The 19540-nt window shown below is 40.8% G+C and overlaps 1 protein-coding gene across 1 annotated transcript in view; it reads right to left on the bottom strand.

Annotated features, from left to right (window-relative positions):
- The window catches only part of LOC135524047 (PHD finger protein 21A-like), a 121412-nt gene extending 104487 nt beyond the window's left edge, over positions 1 to 16925 (bottom strand). Inside the window, exons 1-3 of the mRNA XM_064951188.1 lie at positions 16697 to 16925; positions 9723 to 9775; positions 2587 to 2685 (exon numbers count right to left, since the gene is read on the bottom strand). Of these exons, the coding sequence (XP_064807260.1) occupies positions 2587 to 2685; positions 9723 to 9775; positions 16697 to 16925 (381 nt within the window). The remainder of the gene's footprint in view (positions 1 to 2586; positions 2686 to 9722; positions 9776 to 16696) is intronic.
- Between the last annotated feature and the right edge of the window lie 2615 nt (positions 16926 to 19540).

The raw sequence follows: 19540 nt of genomic DNA, 5'->3' as shown, positions 1-19540 counted from the left end.
CTTCACAAAAAAATACAGTTTTATATCTTTATGTTTGAAGCCTGAAATGTGGCAAAAGGTCGCAAAGTTCAAGGGGGCCGAATACTTTCGCAAGGCACTGTATATAAAATATATGTCGCTCTTGCTGCTGGTGAGTCTCTGATCCACCTCTACGCAGACGACACCATTCTGTATACTTCTGGCCTTTCTTTGGACACTGTTAACAAACCTCCAAACAAGCTTCAATGCCATTAAAACACTCCTTCCGTGGCCTCCAACTGCTCTTAAATGCTAGAAAAACTACATGCATGCTCTTCAACCGATCGCTACCAGCACCTGCCCGCCCACGTAGCATCACTACTCTGGACAGTTCTGACTTGAATATGAGGACAACTATAAATACCTAGGTGTCTGGCTAGACTATAAAAACTCTCCTTTCAGACTCATTAAACATCTACAACCTAAAATTAAATATAGAATTGGCTTCCAATTTTCACTCACGCTGACAAACATACCCTCGTAAAACGGACTATCCTGCAGATCCTTGACTTCAGCGATGTCATTTACAAAATAGACTCCACTCTACTCAGTAAACTGGATGCAGTCTATCACAATGCAATCCGTCACCAAAGCCCCATATATTACCCACCATTGTGACCTGTATGTCCTCATTGGCTGGTCCTCGCTACATGTCGCCAAGCCCACTGGCTCCAGATCATCTGTAAGTCTATAGGTAAAGCTCCACCTTAGCTCACTGGTCACCATAGCAACACCCACCCGTAGCAAGCGCTCCAGCAGGTATATTTCACTGGTCATCCCCAAAGCCAACACCTCCTTTGGCCGTCTTTCCTTCCAGTTCTCTGCTACCAATGACCGAAACAAATTGCAAAAAACACTGAAGTTGGAGACTTATCTCCCTCACATCTATCACTCCAGTGTTAATTTCTAAATTGTAATTACTTCGCCACAACGGCTTATTTATTGTCTTACCTCCTTACTTCATTTGCACACTGTATACAGATTTTCTATTGTGTTATTGACTGTATGTTTGTTTATCCCATGTGTAATTCTGTGCTGTTGTTTTTGTCGCACTGCTTTGCTTTATCTTGGCCAGGTTGCAGTTGTAAATGAGAACTTGTTCTCAACTGGCCTACCTGGTTAAATAAAGGTGAAATAAAAAATAAATTAAATCACTTAAAAAAACAGGGATGAGGTGAGTGCCTTGGCAGAGTGGTGCCAGGAAAATAACCTCAGCGTCAACAAAACAAAGGAGCTGATCGTGGACTACAGGACACAGCAGAGAGAGCACGCCCCCATCCACATCAACGGGCCGCAGTGAAGAGGGTAAAAAACTTCAAATTCCTCTGCGTGCACGTCACTGAAGACCTGAAATTCACACCAACAGCGTGGTGAAGAGGGCGCAACAGCGCCTCTAACCTGAGGCCGAAGAAATTTGGCTTGGCCCATAAGACTCTCACAAACTTCTAAAGATACACCATAATGTTCCAGCTGTTCTTGTCTATTGATGTTCTGTATTTTGTCATGTTTCATGTGGACCCCAGGAAGAGTAGCTGCTGCTTTTGCAACAGCTAATGGGGATCCTAATAAAATACCAAAATAATTGAGCATCCTGTCAGGCTGTATCACCACCTGGTACAGCAATTGTACAGTCCGCAACTGCAGGGTTCTCCAGAGGGTGGTGCCGTCAGCCCAACGCATCATCGGGGGCACACTGCCTGCCTTCCAGGAAATCTACAGCACCCGGTGTCACAGTAAGGTCAAGAAGCTCATCAAGGACTGTTCCCCCAAAATCATCTACAAGGCGAAGACATTACATAAACAGCTTCTATCCCTAGGCCATCAGACAATTAAACAGCCAAAACTAGACGGCCTCCTCCCAGTAAATCAAATCAAATTTATTTATATAGCCCTTCGTACATCAGCTTATATCTCAAAGTGCTGTACAGAAACCCAGCCGAAAACCCCAAACAGCAAGCAATGCAGGTGTAGAAGCACGGTGGCTAGGAAAAACTCCCTAGAAAGGCCAAAACCTAGGAAGAAACCTAGAGGAACCAGGCTATGAGAGGTGGCAGAACATGGCCAAGATCAAATGTTCATAAATGACAAGCATGGTCAAATAATAATAATAATCACAGGCAGAACAGATGAAACTGGAGCAGCAGCACGGTCAGGTGGACTGGGGACCCAACTCTGTCCCTTAGTCACCGTCACTAGCCAGCTACTCAGGGACGGTTGCCCTACGTACATAGTCATTGAACACTGGTCACTTTAATAATGAATACATACTATTCACATATCTACTGCTGTACAACATTTAACATTTAAAAATGTTTAATTATTGTGTGCTTGTTGGACATTTACTGCATTGATTGATAGGAACATACGCATTTCTCTGCACCCGCCATACCATCTGCTAAACTGTGTATTACATTTTTACTTTATTTGATAGGACTCTTAATAATAGCGGTGATTCAACTTGACAGTTAGCCCAGTTGATTAGAGTACTATGTCATCATTTGCAGGCCTAACAAAGAGCCTGAACACTGAGCTGATGAACAAGAGAACACCTCTTTTTCCCCCTCCTACCTGATGGACTTGTATTTCCACTTTCAAGGCCTCCTGTAATGTTTGTAATTCCATCATTGAGCCAGTCAGTGTGCCAGTCAGTCCGGGGGAACGTTCAGCCTGTGTACAGAGACAGAAGGAGAATGGTAAAAACATCATACAACAACACCTTTAATTCTCACAGTTGAATCAGTGGTTTCAAGCTTGCAGTCATCGCAACCAGAGAAGATTCTACATTTCCAAAGCTTTGTCACACAATCCATGATGGAAACCATTTTAAATGTCAATATGCGGAGTTCAAACAATTACACTGTCCCCATCCGATTCGTAACGAAATACTCTAGAGGTGATAATCATGGCTTGGGTTTAATAGTATATTCTGCATGTTAAAGAATCATGTCCATTGAATACAGTACATTACATAAGTCCTGAAGGGAATACAGTGCATTCGGAAAGTATTCAGACCACTTCCCTTTTTCCACGTTGTTACATTACATCCTTATTATGAAATTAATTATTTTCCTCAAACACACAATATCCCATAATGACAAAGCAAAAATGTGTTACAAATTTTTGTAAATGTATTAAAAAAAGTTTTTTTTAATGTTTATTTTACATACCTATTCAGACCCTTTGCTATGAGACTCGGAATTGAGGTCAGGTGCATCCTGTTTCCAATGATCATTGTTGAGATGTTTCTACAACTCGATTGGCATCCACCTGGGGTAAATTCAATTGATTGGACATGATTTGGAAAGACACACACCTGATTATATAAAGGTCCCACAATTGACAGTGCATGTCAGAGCAAAAACCAAGCCATGAGGTTGAAGGAATTGTCCATAGAGCTCTGATACAGGATTGTGTCGAGGCACAGATCTGAATAAGGGTACCAAAACATCTCTGCAGTATTGAAGGTTCCCAAGAACACAGTGGCCGCCATTCTTAAATGGAAGAAGTTTTGAACCAACAAGACTAGTCCTCGAGCTGGCCACACTGAGCTATCTGGGGAGAAGGGCCTTGGTCAGGGAGGTGACTAAGAACCCGATGGCCACTTTCACAGAGCTTCTCTGTGGAGATGGGAGAACCTTCCAGAAGGACAACGATCTCTGTAGCACTCCACCAATCAGGCCTTTATGGTAGAGCGGCCAGACTGAAGCCACTCCTCAGTAAAAGGCACGACATCCCGCTTGGAGTTTGCCAAAAGGCACCTAAAGGACTCTGACCATGAGAAACAAGAAAAGGTTTTATGAAACCAAGATTGATCTCTTTGGCATGAATGCCAAGAGTCATGTCTAGAGAAAACCTGGCACCATACCTACGGTGAAGCATGGTGACAGTATCATGCTGTGGGGATGTTCTTCAGCAGCAGGGATTGGAAGACTAGTCAAGATTGAGGCAAAGATGAAAGGAGCAAAGTACAGTGTCATGACTCTCCTGGTCAAGGATTAAAGGCCTCAGATCAGTTTGGTAAATAGCTTACAACAACCAGACCCTCTTAACCACAGAAGAGGTTGAGACACCTTAACACTCGCCGTAAATTAGGCAGGAGAGGAATATCTTTGCTCCTCAGTATTGGGAAAGGAATGTCTTTGTCACAGAGACATTTTGCTGCCCAAAACTATAAAAAAACACCCAAAGAGTGAACTTTGGAACAATATTTATAAGATAGGAATGTTAAGAATGGTCCTTGGGGATCTAAAGAATGTTGTCATATTATTTATTACTTTGTGATGTTAATAAAAACTGTATTGACCAAATACTGTAACTTAGAAAGGAAAATCATTCAAGCTTTCAAGTTTCCATCCAATATGATGTTAATATAGAATATGAAGAATGATGAAACTGTTAATCTTTTTGGGATAGGGGCAGCATTTTCACTTTTGGATGAATAGCGTGCCCAGAGTGAACTGCCTCCTACTCTGTCCCAGATGCTAATATATGCATATTATTAATTGATAGAAAACACTCTGAAGTTTCTAAAACTGTTTGAATGATGTCTGAGTATAACAGAACTCATATAGCAGGCGAAAACCTGAGAAAAATCCAACCAGGAAGTGGGATATCTGAGGTTTGTAGTTTTTCAAAGCTTGGCCTACCGAATACAGTGTCTATGGGGTCAAGTTGCACTTCCTACGGCTTCGACTAGATGTCAACCGTCTTTAGAAACTGGTTTGAGGATTCTACCATAAAAAGGAGGGGCATGAGACCTGTCATGAGACCTGTTTGAGTCAGTGGTCTGGCAGTGTCTCAGGCTCGTGACGCGCGCTCCCGGTAGAGTTAGCTCCTTCCAGTGCTTTTCTTCAGACACAGGAATTCTCCAGTTGGAAGCGTATTGATGTTTTATGTTAAAAACATCCTAAAGATTGATTCCATACATCGTTTGACTTGTTTCTATGACCTGTAACGTAACTGAGTTTGTCTGGACGAAGTGCTCGCCTCATGAAGATGGATTACTGTGCTGCACACACTAGCAACAAGTGGCTATTTGGACATAAATTATGGACTTTATGGAACAAATTAGTCATTTATTGTCAAACTGGGATTCCTGGGAGTGCATTCTGATGAAGATCATCAAATTTAAGTGAATATTTATAAATGTTATTTCTAACTTCTGTTGACTCAAAAATGGCGGATATTCCTCTGGCTGTTTTGGGTTCTGAGTGCCGTTCTCAGATTACGCTTTTCCCGTAAAAGTGTTTTTGAAATCTGACACTGCCGTTGCATTAAGGAGAAGTCTCTCTTTAATTATGTGAATAATAGTTATGTTTATTATGAGTATTTATGGGATTTGATGTGGCTATCTGCAAACTCACCGGATGTTTTAGAATCAAAACATTACTGAACGTAAAGCGCCAATGTAAAATGAGATTTTTGGATATAAATATGCACTTTATCGAACAAAACATACATGTATTGTGTAACAAGATGTCCTATGAGTGTCATCTGATGAAGATCAAAGGTATCTATATTTCTGCTTGTTGTGACTCCTATCTTTGGCTGGAAAAATGGCTGTGTTTTTTTGACATGGCTCTGACCTAACATAATCATATGTTGTGGTTAGGCTGTAAAGCATTTTTGAAATCGGACACGATGGGTAGATTAACAAGATGTTTCTCTTTCATTTGCTGTATTGGACTTGTTAACTTCTTATGTTATATAGGGGATGCTTGCATCCCACTTGGCCAAAAGCCAGGGAAAATGCAGCGCGGCAAATTCAAATAAAATGATATAAAAATCAAACTTTCGTTAAATTACACATGTAAGATACTAAATTAAACCTACACTCGTTGTGAATCCAGCCAACATGTCAGATATTAAAAAGGCTTTTCGGTGAAAGCACAAGAAGCTATTATCTGATTACTGTTTACAACAGTAAACAAAGAGGGTAGCATATTTCAAACCTGCAGGCACTACACAAATAGCAGAATTAAAATATAAAACATATTACATTACCTTTGACGAGCTTCTTTTGTTGGCACTCCATTATGTCCCATAAACATCACAATTGGTCCTTTTGTTCAATTAATTCTGTCCATACATATTTAAAAATGTCAAATTTGGTGCGTTTGATCCAGAAAAACTGCTTCCAAATTGCGCAACGTCACTGCAGAATATTTCAAAAGTTGCCTGTCAACTTTGCCAAAACATTTCAAACTATTTTTGTAATACAACTTTAGGTATTTTTAAACGGTAATAATCGATCAAATTGAAGACGGGTCTATCTGTGTTCAATACAGGAAGACAACAAACCAAGCTACTTTAAGTCTTGCGCAACTCTCAAGTGTTACGCAGTTCCTAGATGGCCATATCCTAGATGGCCATACTTCTTCATTTCACAAAGGAATAACCTCAACCAAATTGAAAAGACTGGTGACATCCAGTGGAAGCGGTAGGAATGGAAAACAAGTTCCTAAGAAATATCGTTTCCCAATGAGAACTCACTAAACAGACAACAAAAAAATCTGAATGGTTAGTCCTCTGGGTTTTGTCTGCTACATAAGTTCTGTTATATTCACAGACATGATTCGAACAGTTTTAGAAACTTCAGTGTTTTGTATCCAAATCTACTAATAATATGCATATCTTATATTCTTGGCATGAGTAGCAGGAAGTTGAAATTTGGCACACTATTTATCCAAAAGTGAAAATGCTGCCCCCTATACCTAAAGAAGTTAATGTGTGAAAATGACATATTTCTAAAAAATATTTTTGAATTTCATGCGCTGCCTTTTCAGCGGAATGTTGTCGAGAGGTTCCGCTAGCAGAACGTCTGCGCTAGAAAGGTTAACCTCTTGAAACTCCCCATCCCGGATCCGGGATCGTGACTAAAGCCTCAGGCTCATTAGCATAACGCAACGTTAACGATTTCTGAAAATCGCAAATAAAATTAAAATAATGCGCCTACTCTCAAGCTTAGCCTTTTCTTAACAACACTGTCATCTCAGATTTTCAAAATATGCTTTTGAACCATAGCAATTGACTAATTTGTGTAAGAGTATGCTAAGCTAGCTTAGCATTTTGAGTAGCATTTAGCACGCAACATTTTCACAAAAACCAGATAACCAAATAAATAAAATCATTTACCTTTGAAGAGCTTCGGATGTTTTCAATGAGGAGACACTCAGTTACATAGCAAATTTGCAGTTTTTCCTGAAAGCGTCTGTGTGTAGGAGAAATTGCTCCGTTTTGTACATCACATTTGGCTACCGAAATGAACCGAAAATTCAGTCACCTACAACGTCAAACTTTTTCCGAATTAACTCCATAATATCGACCGAAACATGGCAAACGTTGTTTGGAATCAATCCTCAAGGTGTTTTTTCACATATCTCTTCATTGATATATCGTTCATGGAAGCCTGCATTCTTCTCTGAATTCTGTGGAAAAATACTTGCAGCTGACTTTTGCGCACCAATTTCGGCGCAGGACACCGGGCGGACACCTGGTAAATGTGGTCTCTTATGGTCAATCTTCCAATGATATGCCTACAAATACGTCACAATGCTGCAGACACCTTGGGGAAACGACATAAAGGGCAGACTTACTCCTCTCGCATTCACAGCCATATAAGGAGACAATGGAAAACAGAGCCTCAAATCCTGCTCATTTCCTGGATGCCGTCTCATCTTGGTTTTGCCTGTAGCTCACGTTCTAGGGCACGCACAGAAAATATCTTTGCAGTTCTGGAAACGTCAGTGTTTTCTTTCCAAAGCTACCAATTATATGCATAGTCGAGCATCTTTTTGTGACAAAATATTGCGCTTAAAACGGGCACGTCTTTTTATCCAAAAATGATATAGCGCCCCTAGAGTTTCAAGAGGTTAAGATAGGAATATGCTTTTGGTTTTCTAAAGAGATAATGGTTTTCATTGTCCGTTGCACATTAACTAAGCCACGCCCCTAATGAGGTCACAAGAGCATGTCAGTGTGATGGAACCACCTTTCCGACCAGTGCTTAAAAGGACTCGCTAAGGACTGCTAAGACCAGCAGACAGACAGCGTGATCTGAATGTTACAAATGGTTGAAACTCTAAGACTCAACACGAGGTGAGAAGATAACCTCACCTATCAGACCAGAAAAGTGTGGAGTGTTGGCCACATGTTGAAATGGTTAGAAACTCTGGAACACTCAACAAGGGTGAAGATAAAGACTAGACCAGAACATTTGACAGTCTGCAGCTGTGCATGGAAAGGGACGACGAGAGAGAGAGCACATCTCAGACAATCATTGGTGAATCTAAAGAAATATCTACTATAAGCCAGAACTAAGGACATTTTGACCTCTGGTGGACAACAAGAGCCTTACATCCATCGAACCACTTCCCATAGAAGGATCGATTGGTTTCAGAGAGACGAAGGACAAAAAAAACAACATCTACACGTAAATACATTACATTCCTTACCCCAAACAGGCGGTGGTTTGTGAGCAAAGTATTATTATTTTGAGGGTAGTTTCCAAATGTATGATACATTTGACTCTCCATCTCTTATCTTCCCCTCCCTCTCCATATGTGTAACAAGCCATCATAACTTTTAAGTCCACTAGGGACTTTTATATCATGTAAGTGTGTATGTGTATTCTGTGTTATTATTTAGTAAATAAATAATTAAATCCAATTGGTGTAGTACTGAATGATCAGAAAAGGCTGGGGTTCTTGTGGATTCAAGAGGTCTGCGACATTCAAAATGAGACCGATATGAGGTAATGATTAATAAGCGACTGTTAGCGATGAGAGTTTAGAGTTTAATTCAGGAGATGGCAACTTTTTTTTTTTTTTACTTTCCTGTGGTGCCCCAAATTCACAATGAGTTAATTGTTACATGATTAATTTAAATTGAGTAACAAATAAACATAGTTGATTTGATAACAGTCATCATGTTAATGATAGCCACGACAACAGAGATCCTTGTTGAAAACTTGCTCCAGAGTGCTCAGGACCTCAGACTGGGGCGAAGGTTCACCTTCCAACAGGACAACAACCCTAAGCACACAGCCAAGACAACACAGTAGTGGCTTCGAGACAAGTCTCTGAATATCCTTGAGGTGCCCAGCCAGAGCCCAGACTTGAACACGATCGAATATGTCTGGAAAGACCTGAAAATAGCTTTGCAGCGACGCCCCATCCAACCTGACAGAGCTTGAGAGGATCTGCAGAGAAGGGAGAAACTCCACAAATACAGGTGTGGAAAGCTTGTAGCGTCATACCCAAGAAGAGTCGAGGCTGTAATCGCTGCTGAAGGTGCTTCAACAAAGTTCTGAGTAAAGGGTCTGAATACTTACGCAAACGTGATACATTTTTTTTATACATTTGTAAAAAATATCTAAAAACCTGTTTTTGCTTTGACATTATGGGGTATTGTGTTTGTAGATTGATGAGGGGGGGGGGGAATGGTAATCCATTTTAGAATAAGGCTGTAACATAATAAAATGTGGAAAAAGTCAAGGGTTCTGAATACTTTCCGAATGCATTGTACATCCTGGCAAAAAAAAGCAAGGTTATGAGTCAAACGGCCTGGAAAAAAAAGCTATTCACTTTTTGTTTGAGTATTTTAGGATATTTATCAACATAGCCTTGGACGTACAAAAGGCTGAATGTTGTAACCTTGTGAATAGTAAAAATAGTCAAGGAATGTGATAATTAACTCCCACTTACCTTCACACCGTCTCCAGGTTGAATACCATCCAATTGAAGCATTAAAAGAGCCGCTGTACGCAAAACAGAAAACACAGTAACTGACCTTTGCGCCAACAGCAAATACACAAGTCACCTTTCAGTAACAAAACTAAAAAGAAGTTGTTTCTATTAAGGCACACGTCTTCAAAGGTTTCGGAACAGAAAAGAAAAATGAGCCTTAAGTCCAAGAAGTCCCTCCCGCGTTGCAGTCCATTTCCCTCCGTTTAGTACCTAATGAACATGCCCTGATAAAGAGGGTCGCCTATGGGCTTCTCAAAAGACCGTCCTCCATTCCCCTCTTCTCTGTGACCCGGAAACTGATAAGCAATCGAGCAGGAGCATGTAAATTCGTTAGAAGGCAAATGTAAGTGTCCTCCCCTCCTTGATCGTCATCAAGGATACTCACATGTCTCCTATCGTGGAAGAGTTTTGAAATCTGCCACACCCCCTTGAGTCAGCTTTTTTTTGTCAGAGGATAAAAACCATACACACGTTTAAAAACAATATGCTATTTATTGTTTTAAATCGATAAAATGTCTTGCACAACTAACTTAAAAACAAATTATCACTTTACACATTTATTTTGGGATCCACCCCTGTAAAACGTAATTTACCTAACGACGCGTGAACGGAGAAGGACCGCCTCATTTCAAGCAAGCGCATTTCCATCCACGTTCACTTTCCTCGATTCACTTTGACTATTTTCAATAGGAGGCGCAAGAGGACGAAGGATAGAGGATGCAGGAGGTGAGAAAATCTGATAAATGGCATTTGACTTGTGTTCACTGCTACTCTGAACCTAATTCCAACTCACCTGACAGATCTAAAGGAACTGCAATCAGGCTTGGGCGGTAATCCAGATTGTCAGACATTCATAACGACCTTGTGCCATCCCGGGACTTTTGGTAATACCGGAAGACGCTGATTTCGGGAAGACGCTAACCAGCTAGATAACTACTAAGTTAGCATACCAGAAGTATGTGGACACCTGCTCGTCAAACATCTCATTCCAAAATCATGGGAATTACTATGGAGTTGTTCCCCCCCCCTCCTTTGGTGCAATGGTGAAGCGTGATTCATCACTCCAGTGAACGCGTTTCCACTGCTCCAGAGTCCAATGGCGGCAAGCTTTACAACACTCCAGCGGTATTGTGCATGGTGTTCTTAGGCTTGTGTGCAGCTGCTCGGCCATGGAAACGCATTTTATGAAGTTCCCGAAGAACAGTTCTTGTGATGACGTTTCCAGAGGCAATTTGGAACTCGGTAGTGAGTGTTGCAACCAAGAAATTTTTAAGCACTACAACACTCGGCGGTCCCGTTCTGCGAGCTTGTGTGTCCTACCACTTTGCGGCTGAGCCGTTGTTTCCCCTGGACGTTTCCACGTCACAATAACAGCACTTATAGTTGACCGGGGCAGCTCCAGCAGGGCATACATTTTACAAATTGACTTTTTGTAAAGGTGGCATCTTATGACGGTGCCAAGTTAAGTCACTGAGCTCTTCATTCAGTAAGGCCATTCTACTGCCAATGTTTGTCTGTGGAGATTGCATGGCTGTGTGGCTGAAACAGGTGTGGCAGTGCGACAAAAACAACAGGTGTGGCTGTATTCAGCAAGAGGTGTGGCTGAAAAAGCCAAATCCACTCATTTGAAGGAGTGAAAAACACACTACCTATAGAAAGTGTCTAACTGGCGCATTCCATACTGTAATTAGAGTGCCTGGCGAATGCAGCACAACAGTCAGTGACTCACAAGGCTCCAGTCTCTCCTTGTTTGTGTACTTGTAAACAAACACCATGTTACTGGGGAATGCTGGTAAGTTTCATAATGAAAAATAATGTGAGGGATGAAATAATGAACATGATCTACTTTATCTCCTAACATATTGCACATGTTTAACTGCAGGTATATACTTAAAAAGTAGCTACCAATAATTAAAACGTCAAAGAAATAGTTATAGGAATTCTGTGTTAATGCAACCCGATACCATTAACTGGGTTATTTGGAAATAGCCACAAGATGGTTTATCAATACCGTTGGAACTATTTCTTTGAAGTTTTTATTTTATAAACTTTGAATAATTGTAGCTACTTTCTAAGTGAATACTTGCAGTCAACTTGTGCAATACATTAAGAGTTAAAGCTGATTGTGTTCTTCATTTCACTGGTCACATAGACAAAAAGGTATAAAATGTAACTCATTGTATTTTCTGCTTGGCTTCAGACTAATTTAAGCACTTCTCCCCTCGGATGAAAAATGTTTGCTCGTCATTCATCAGTCAGACAGCACTCTGACGTGTAGCTACTGTTCTCCAGTAAAATGCAACACTACCTTCAAGCAAAACATTACGAAATGTAGCTGGCTTCATTCTTTCTATGATAAACAGAAATACAATGGTCATGCATCGTCTTTTTCATTGTAAGCTAATAGTTGCATGCCTCCGATCACTCTATTGAAGAAATAAAATGTCAAAGTTCAATATAAAATGTAAGTGAAATGGTTTAAAAACGCAGATTGTATGATGGTCTGCGTTTTGAAAATGCTGATTTCTGAAAGCTAATGTGACCCCTGGGTATACACGGTATACCGCCCAAGCCTGACTAATGATGACATGAATCTGCGTAAAGCTCATTGTTTCAAAGGCCCATAGTATTACTTTCAAAGGGACGACACTTTGAATACTGCACAACCACCTTGGATTATGGATAAACTTGCAACGTCAAAGAAAGCCAATAATTCTGTCTTCTACTGAATTAGCATTTTTGTTCTTAGCATGCACAAGAGTAAATTAAACAACTTGGAAATTACATTCGCAGGGCAATGACGTGAAGCTCACAAAAGCATACATTTGCCTGGTTCCGTGTGACAACAATAAACAAACAGTGAGAACCGGGAAACCGGTCAGTCCGCCCGAGGCAATGTCACAGCCATCCAGTCTGATTGATTTTCGGGCCAAAGATGCAAGCCAAGAGAACAATTACAACAGGTGCTGTTGCATGACTCACACCTGGCAGTGTAACTGGTCTCCACTCTCTCAGACTCCCTGCAAGACAGTAGATGCAGAGCCCACTAGGCCTACATGAGACTCCCACCACCACAAATTGGACTTTCAGAATGACTAAGTCACACCAACATTGAAAAACTACCAGAGCAACCGAGCCAAGTTCACCTGTAAAGTCAGTTATGTTAAACATGGGTGGACAACGTGCAGGATAATTTGCAACTAAACATGGTTTGACCAAACATGAATTTTCATGCATGGTTCTGATCATAACAGACGGTAATTGTATATAGGTAGCAGTGGGTGGCAATACTATCCCTTGGCCACTTTCAGTTTCCCTACTTCTGAACTAAACCACCCGTACAATCCATAATTCCTAATGACACAGATTGGTTTGAAACCTACTAGTGTGAAACGTAATCAGGAAAGCTTACCTAGTTTATTAGGTGGGCTACAGTTACTGTCCATGATAAAATATTTTATTTCCTGTATAGAGGTTGATTCTATGCAGCTAGAAGAGCTGAGCATGTACAGTAAGAGTATGTATAATTAAGCTAGAATACCTTCATAAAAATTCCAATGGCCATTCCACAGCATGGAGACAGCCTACAGACCAACAGCAGAACAGAAGAGTGACATGATTAAAAACATGATTAAAAACCCATGACTTGGTTAATATACAATAAACAATTAACGATTTTACTGAGTTGACAGTTCATAAGGAAATCAGTCAATTGAAATAAATTCATTAGAATAAATTCATTATCTATGGATATCACATCCTGGGCTGGCGTGGTTACACGTGATCTGTGGTTGTGAGGCTGGTAGGACCTACTGCCAAATTATCTAAATGCAATAGACTTCGGCGATGTCATTTATAAAATAGCCTCCAACACTACTCAGTAAATTGGATGCAGTCTATCACAGTGCCATCCGTTTTGTCACCAAAGCCCTATATACTACCCACCACCGCGACCTTTATGCCCGCGTTGTTTGGTCCTCGCTACATATTTGTCGCCAAACCCACTGGCTCCAGGTCATTTTTAAGTCTTTGCTAGGTAAAGCTCCACCTAATGTCAGCTCACTGGTCACCATAGCAACACCCACCCGTAGCACACGCTCCAGCACTGGTCACTGGTCATCCCCAAAGCCAACGCCTCCTTTGGCCGCCTTTCCTTCCAGTTCTCTGCTGCCAATGACTGGAACAAATTGGGAAAAAAAAAAAAAAAAAAAACTGAAGTTGGAGACATATCTCCCTCACGAACTTCAAGCATCGGCTGTCAGAGCAGCGTACAGATCGCTGCAGCTGTTCACAGCCAATCTGTAAATGGTCCAGCCAACCAACTACCTACCCACCTCATCCCCATATGTTTTTTTCTGCTCTTTTGCACACCAGTATTTCTACTTGCACATCTTCATCTGCACATCTATCACGGCAGTGTTAATTGCTAAATTGTAATTACTTCAGCACTACGGCCTATTTATTGACTTACCGCCATACTTCATTTGCACACACTGTATACAGACTTTCTATTGTGTTATTGACTGTACGTTTGTTTATCCTATGTGAGAGACTGTTGTTTTTGTCGCATTACTTTGCTTTATCTTGACCATGTCGCAGTTGTAAATGAGAACTTGTTCTCAACTGGCCTACCTGGTTAAATAAATAAAAATAACTGTCTCTGAAGCAGCATGTGTACACACTGTCTGTGTGGAGTCTGGAGTTGTGCCTGCCTGCTCTGCTTGGAAAACAATGGGGGAGGAGCAAATGGGCCGAGACTACAGTAAACCAAGCACACCCCCACTCTCATCGACGGGGCTGTAGTGGAGCAGGTTGAGAACTTCAAGTTCCTTGGTGTCCACTTCACAAAACTAACATGGTCCAAGCACACCAAAACAGTAGTGAAGAGGGCACAACACCAGGAGACTGAAAAGATTTGGCATGGGACCTCAGATCCTCAAAAGGTTCTTCAGCTGCACCATCGAGAACATCCTGACTGTTTTCATCACTGCCTGGTATGGCAACTGCTCGGCATCCAAACGCAAGGTACTACAGTACCAGTACATCACTGGGGCCAAGCTTCCTGCTATCCAGGACCTCTATACCAGGCGGTGTCTGAGGAAGGCCCTAAAAAATAAAATAAAAAATAAAAAGACTGGCCACCCTAGTCAGACTGTTCTCTCTGTTCCTGTACGGCAGGCGGTACCAGAGCACCAAGTCTAAGTCCAAGTGGCTTCTACCCCCCCCCCCCCCCATATTATACACTGCTGCCACTCTGTTATTATCTATGCATAAGTCACTTTAATAACTCTACCCACATGTATATATTACCTCAATCACCTTGACTAACTAATCACCTTGACTAGTTCCCCCGCACATTGGCTCTGTACCGGTACCCCCTGTATATAGCTTCGATATTGTTATTTTACTGCTGCTCTTTAATTATGTTACTTTATGTATTTATTTTAACTACATTGTTGGTTAAGGGCTTGTAAGTAAGCATTTTACTGTAAGGTCTATGTAACCGATGTGAAATGGCTAGCTAGTTAGCAGTGGTGCGCATTAATAGCGTTTCAATCAGTGACATCACTCGCTTTGAGAACTTGAAGTAGTGGTTCCTCTTGCTCTGCAAAGGCCGCAGCTTTTGTGGAGCGATGGGTAACAGTTTGATGTGTGCAGAGGGTCCCTGGTTCGAGCCCGGGTATGGGCGAGGGGACGGACTAAAGTTATACTGTTCAATCTACACCTACTGTATTCGGCACGTGACAACTAAAATTTGATTTGAACCGGCTCTTCTGCTGTCTGACCCTAGTGCAGCTGTAAGCAACCCGGTTGGATCTGCTGGCTAGCGTGCAGTCTATAAAATGACTCCATGAGCATAAATATTGATTCGTTTTCCTAACATAAGGGCCTCAACTCATATTTAGCACTATTTGGACCTTCTTTGCACAATGCCATGCTATCAGATGCATTGTCTTTGTCTGAAAATGCCTATTATTTCAGCATGAACGAGTGTTTTATAACTTTCATTTACAAGAGCACAAATCGCCATGTTGCGCAGTGCAGCCGCGCGCACACGTTCAATTCGCGTTCGTTAGCCAGGTAGCTAGTAAATTGTTGTTACATATTTGGTGCAAGCTAATGAAAAACAGATTATTTGATAGCTAATGGCAAGGAGTCAGACTTCAGTTCCATTTCACAGTTTAAAACTCCTTTTAAAATATCACTACAGTTTATATACCTTGACATCCTCGTCAACTATAACTAACGACGTTAGCCGGTTATTTCAGCTTGTGAGGCTAGCTAACACAGGGAGAGTTTTCACAACATCCAGTCACTAGAGAGCAAGCTAGCTCTAAACTAGTTAGCGATAGCTAACTACATATGGCACAAAATTGTAGCAAACAAGCTAGCTGTCAATCTAGATAAGTAACTTAGAAAATAAAACAGTAGCATAACATAAGAATAATATTTTGGGGATGGCTTCAAATAAATAACTAAATCCTCACAAATAGGCACGCTTTGGTGGTTACAAGTTAGAATCGGCCCCTTTCCAGCTAGCTATGTCCACTGCCCTCCAATAGCAGTGCACTTCGCTAGCTAGACTAATGTTTCCAACCAGGAGTACTAGGACCCCCGGGGGTACTTGAAGACTCATGAGACCATAGGCCTACTGGTAAAAATGCACATGAGTATTTCAGGGGTAGTCCTTCCAGAGCAAAATTCAGTTGGTGATACAGTAACCGAAAAGGGTAGGGAACCACTGAGCTAGAGAATATCATCCAACTCTTATAAGAAATAGCTAAGAACAAACCGTCCTGCCTATCCTAACACACGATTAATTACGGGTATAGGATTCAAACGCATCTGAAAACAACCAAAGTTTCCAAACAATGAAAATGAAACTTATAATATTTTTTTTAAATCCCTATGTGTACTTACCCTTCACTCACATGAACAGCAGCAGTCCTCTCCACAGATATTAATGAAATATTTACAAACAACCCAATACTCTCTACCGATACAATTGATGTGAATATTCAAATATCCTCCATTGATTAGTCTGAGATCTCCGTAGTATTTGGTTAAATTCAATTTGTGCAAAAAGAGAGAAACTGAGATACAAAACAAGAACTCTACTTCAATCTCATTCACCACAACCTGAGCACAACAGTTATCCATGCGCTCATGAGGAGCGAGAAGAAAGGGGTAGGAAAACTATTTCTAAAAGGTGACAATTATAGCCGTTGTATCCCAGATTGATTAATAGTATATGATTAGTTATACATTTTGAGTCGAGGGTCGTCGCAAGGTGAAACGAAAATGTGTTTGAAAAGCGAACTATTTTTAGTCATGGTGCGGCGAATTTATTTCACTTTGCCTAAGGAACAGGGGTACTACGCCTTCCATTGCCTAGGGAAAAACCCCGGATGTAAACTCAGTGAAACTCATCTGGAGAGAAGTAGCACTCGGGTCGTCACTAGTTACCACAGTCACAAAGTCATAAACTCCGCCTATTTCTACAAGTTATCTTCTTAAAATGTGATTTTAAACTTAACCATGCACTATGTCTAACCCTGACCTTAAATTACGACCAAAAGCAACAATGTATGTTTTCATAAATTGTTACGATACAGCCAATTTTACTTTGTGACTGTGCTATCTAATGCAAACCTAGCACTCGATGCAAAGAAATACGCGGAGCAATTTGTTGCTGCTTGGACTTGCCACGGCCCATATCCTGCGCCTCACTGTCGACGGGTGAAAAAGCAGCACTTACTTTCATATATTTTACTAGCCAGCCATTATGAATTCAGTTTTAGTATTGAAGGGGCGCTCGACATAATAAAACGGCCATGCCAAGAATCAAACGTTTATGCAGAACCACTGCACTGTACATGCTTTCTGGTGATGGCTGGCTGTTGATGTGAGGCGTGGGCAAGCGACACTTTACAAGTGCGCCATGATTTAATATCATTAGAAAATAGTTGTTTTTGATATGTCATATCATCTATATTTATTAAGTATTGTAGAACGACATACTATTATTATTATTAAAGATAACTAGTGTAAATTGTCAAAAAAATACTGATGTTACAAAAACTGATGGATTCCATAATTGGCCTATACAATACACAGGTTTATGACACAAGACAGTGGATAACAGGCTAACAATGGGGTAAAGTACTACTCTATACATTTTACTTGACACCCAAAAGTACTCTTACATTTTGAATGCTTAGCAGGACAGGAAAATGGTCAAATTCAAGTACTTATCAAGAGAACAACCCTGGTAATCCCTACGGCCTCTGATCTGGAGGACTCACTAAACACAAATGCTTGGTTTGTAAATTATGTCTGAGTGTTGCAGTGTCCCCCTGGCTATCTGTAAATAAATTAACAAAAATTGTGTCTCTGGTTTGCTTAGTATAAGTAATTTCAAATTATTTATACTTTTACTTTTGATAGTTACATATATTTTAGCAATTACATTTACTTTTGATATTTAAGTATATTTAAAGCCAAATACTTTTAGACTTTTACTCAAATAGTATTTTACTGGGTGACTTTTCCTTGAGCCATTTTATATTAAGGTATCTTCACTTTTACTCAAGTATGACATTTGGGTACTTTTTCCACCACTGCAGACGAAGCACGCTACCAGGCTAAACATACTACCCTGTACTTAAAAGTCACAGTAAAAACAAACTGATATAACATAAATCTCTTTTATATCCTCTCATGCATGTAATTTGATTTGTTTGTCCCTGCATGAGTTAAAATATCTATACAACTGTAATATTGCAAAAGGTTTGAACCGCTTAGTGTAATGGCTAATGTATTGGGCTGACAGCCGCGAGGACTCAGGTTCGAGGCCTGTTCGGGCTACCCCCTTCATGTAATGGACATACATAAAATAGTCAAAATTGGTGAAGTGAAATGAAAAAAAATACTTGTTTAAAAAACAAAAAAATATTTAAAAAAAAACAGAAAAAAGTGGTGCGTGCATATGTATTCACCCCCTTTACTATGAAGCCCCTAACTAAGATCTGGTGCAACCAGTTACCTTCATAAGTCACATAATTAGTTAAATAAAGTCCACCTGTGTGCAATCTAAGTGTCACATGATCTCAGTATATATACACCTGTTCTGAATTGCCCCAGAGTCTGTAACACCACCAAGCAAGCGGCACAATGAAGACCAAGGAGCTTTCCAAACAGGTCAGGGACAAAGTTGTGGAGAAGTACAGATCAGGGTTTGGTTCTAACTTTTTAAAATTGATTTTTTTACTTTGAACATCCCACAGAGCACCATTAAATCCATTATTAAAAAATGGAAAGAATATAGCACCACAACAAACCTGTTACGAGTACAATTACTAGTCCAACGCTCTAACCACCTGCCTTACACTCCACGAGGAGCCTTACACTCCACGATTGCACTCCACGAGGAGCCTTACACTCCACGATTGCACTCCACGAGGATCCTGCGTGGCAGGCTGACTACCTGTTACGCGAGGGCAGCAAGAAGCCAAGTTAAGTTGCTAGCTAGCATTAAACTTATCTTATAAAAAACAATCAATCGTAATGCATCCCCAGCCGCGCCCTCAGAGCATGCGCAGACCAGCTGGCTGGTGTGTTTACGGACATATTCAATCAATCCCTATACCAGTCTGCTGTTCCCACATGCTTCAAGAGGGCCACCATCGTTCCTGTTCCCAAGAAAGCTAAGGTAACTGAGCTAAACGACTACCGCCCCGTAGCACTCATTTCCGTCATCATGAAGTGCTTTGAGA

Source organism: Oncorhynchus masou, chromosome 31 (genome assembly GCF_036934945.1).
Source record: "Oncorhynchus masou masou isolate Uvic2021 chromosome 31, UVic_Omas_1.1, whole genome shotgun sequence".
In the NCBI taxonomy this organism is placed as follows: domain Eukaryota; kingdom Metazoa; phylum Chordata; class Actinopteri; order Salmoniformes; family Salmonidae; genus Oncorhynchus; species Oncorhynchus masou.
This window is presented reverse-complemented; position numbering and strand designations above follow the sequence as displayed.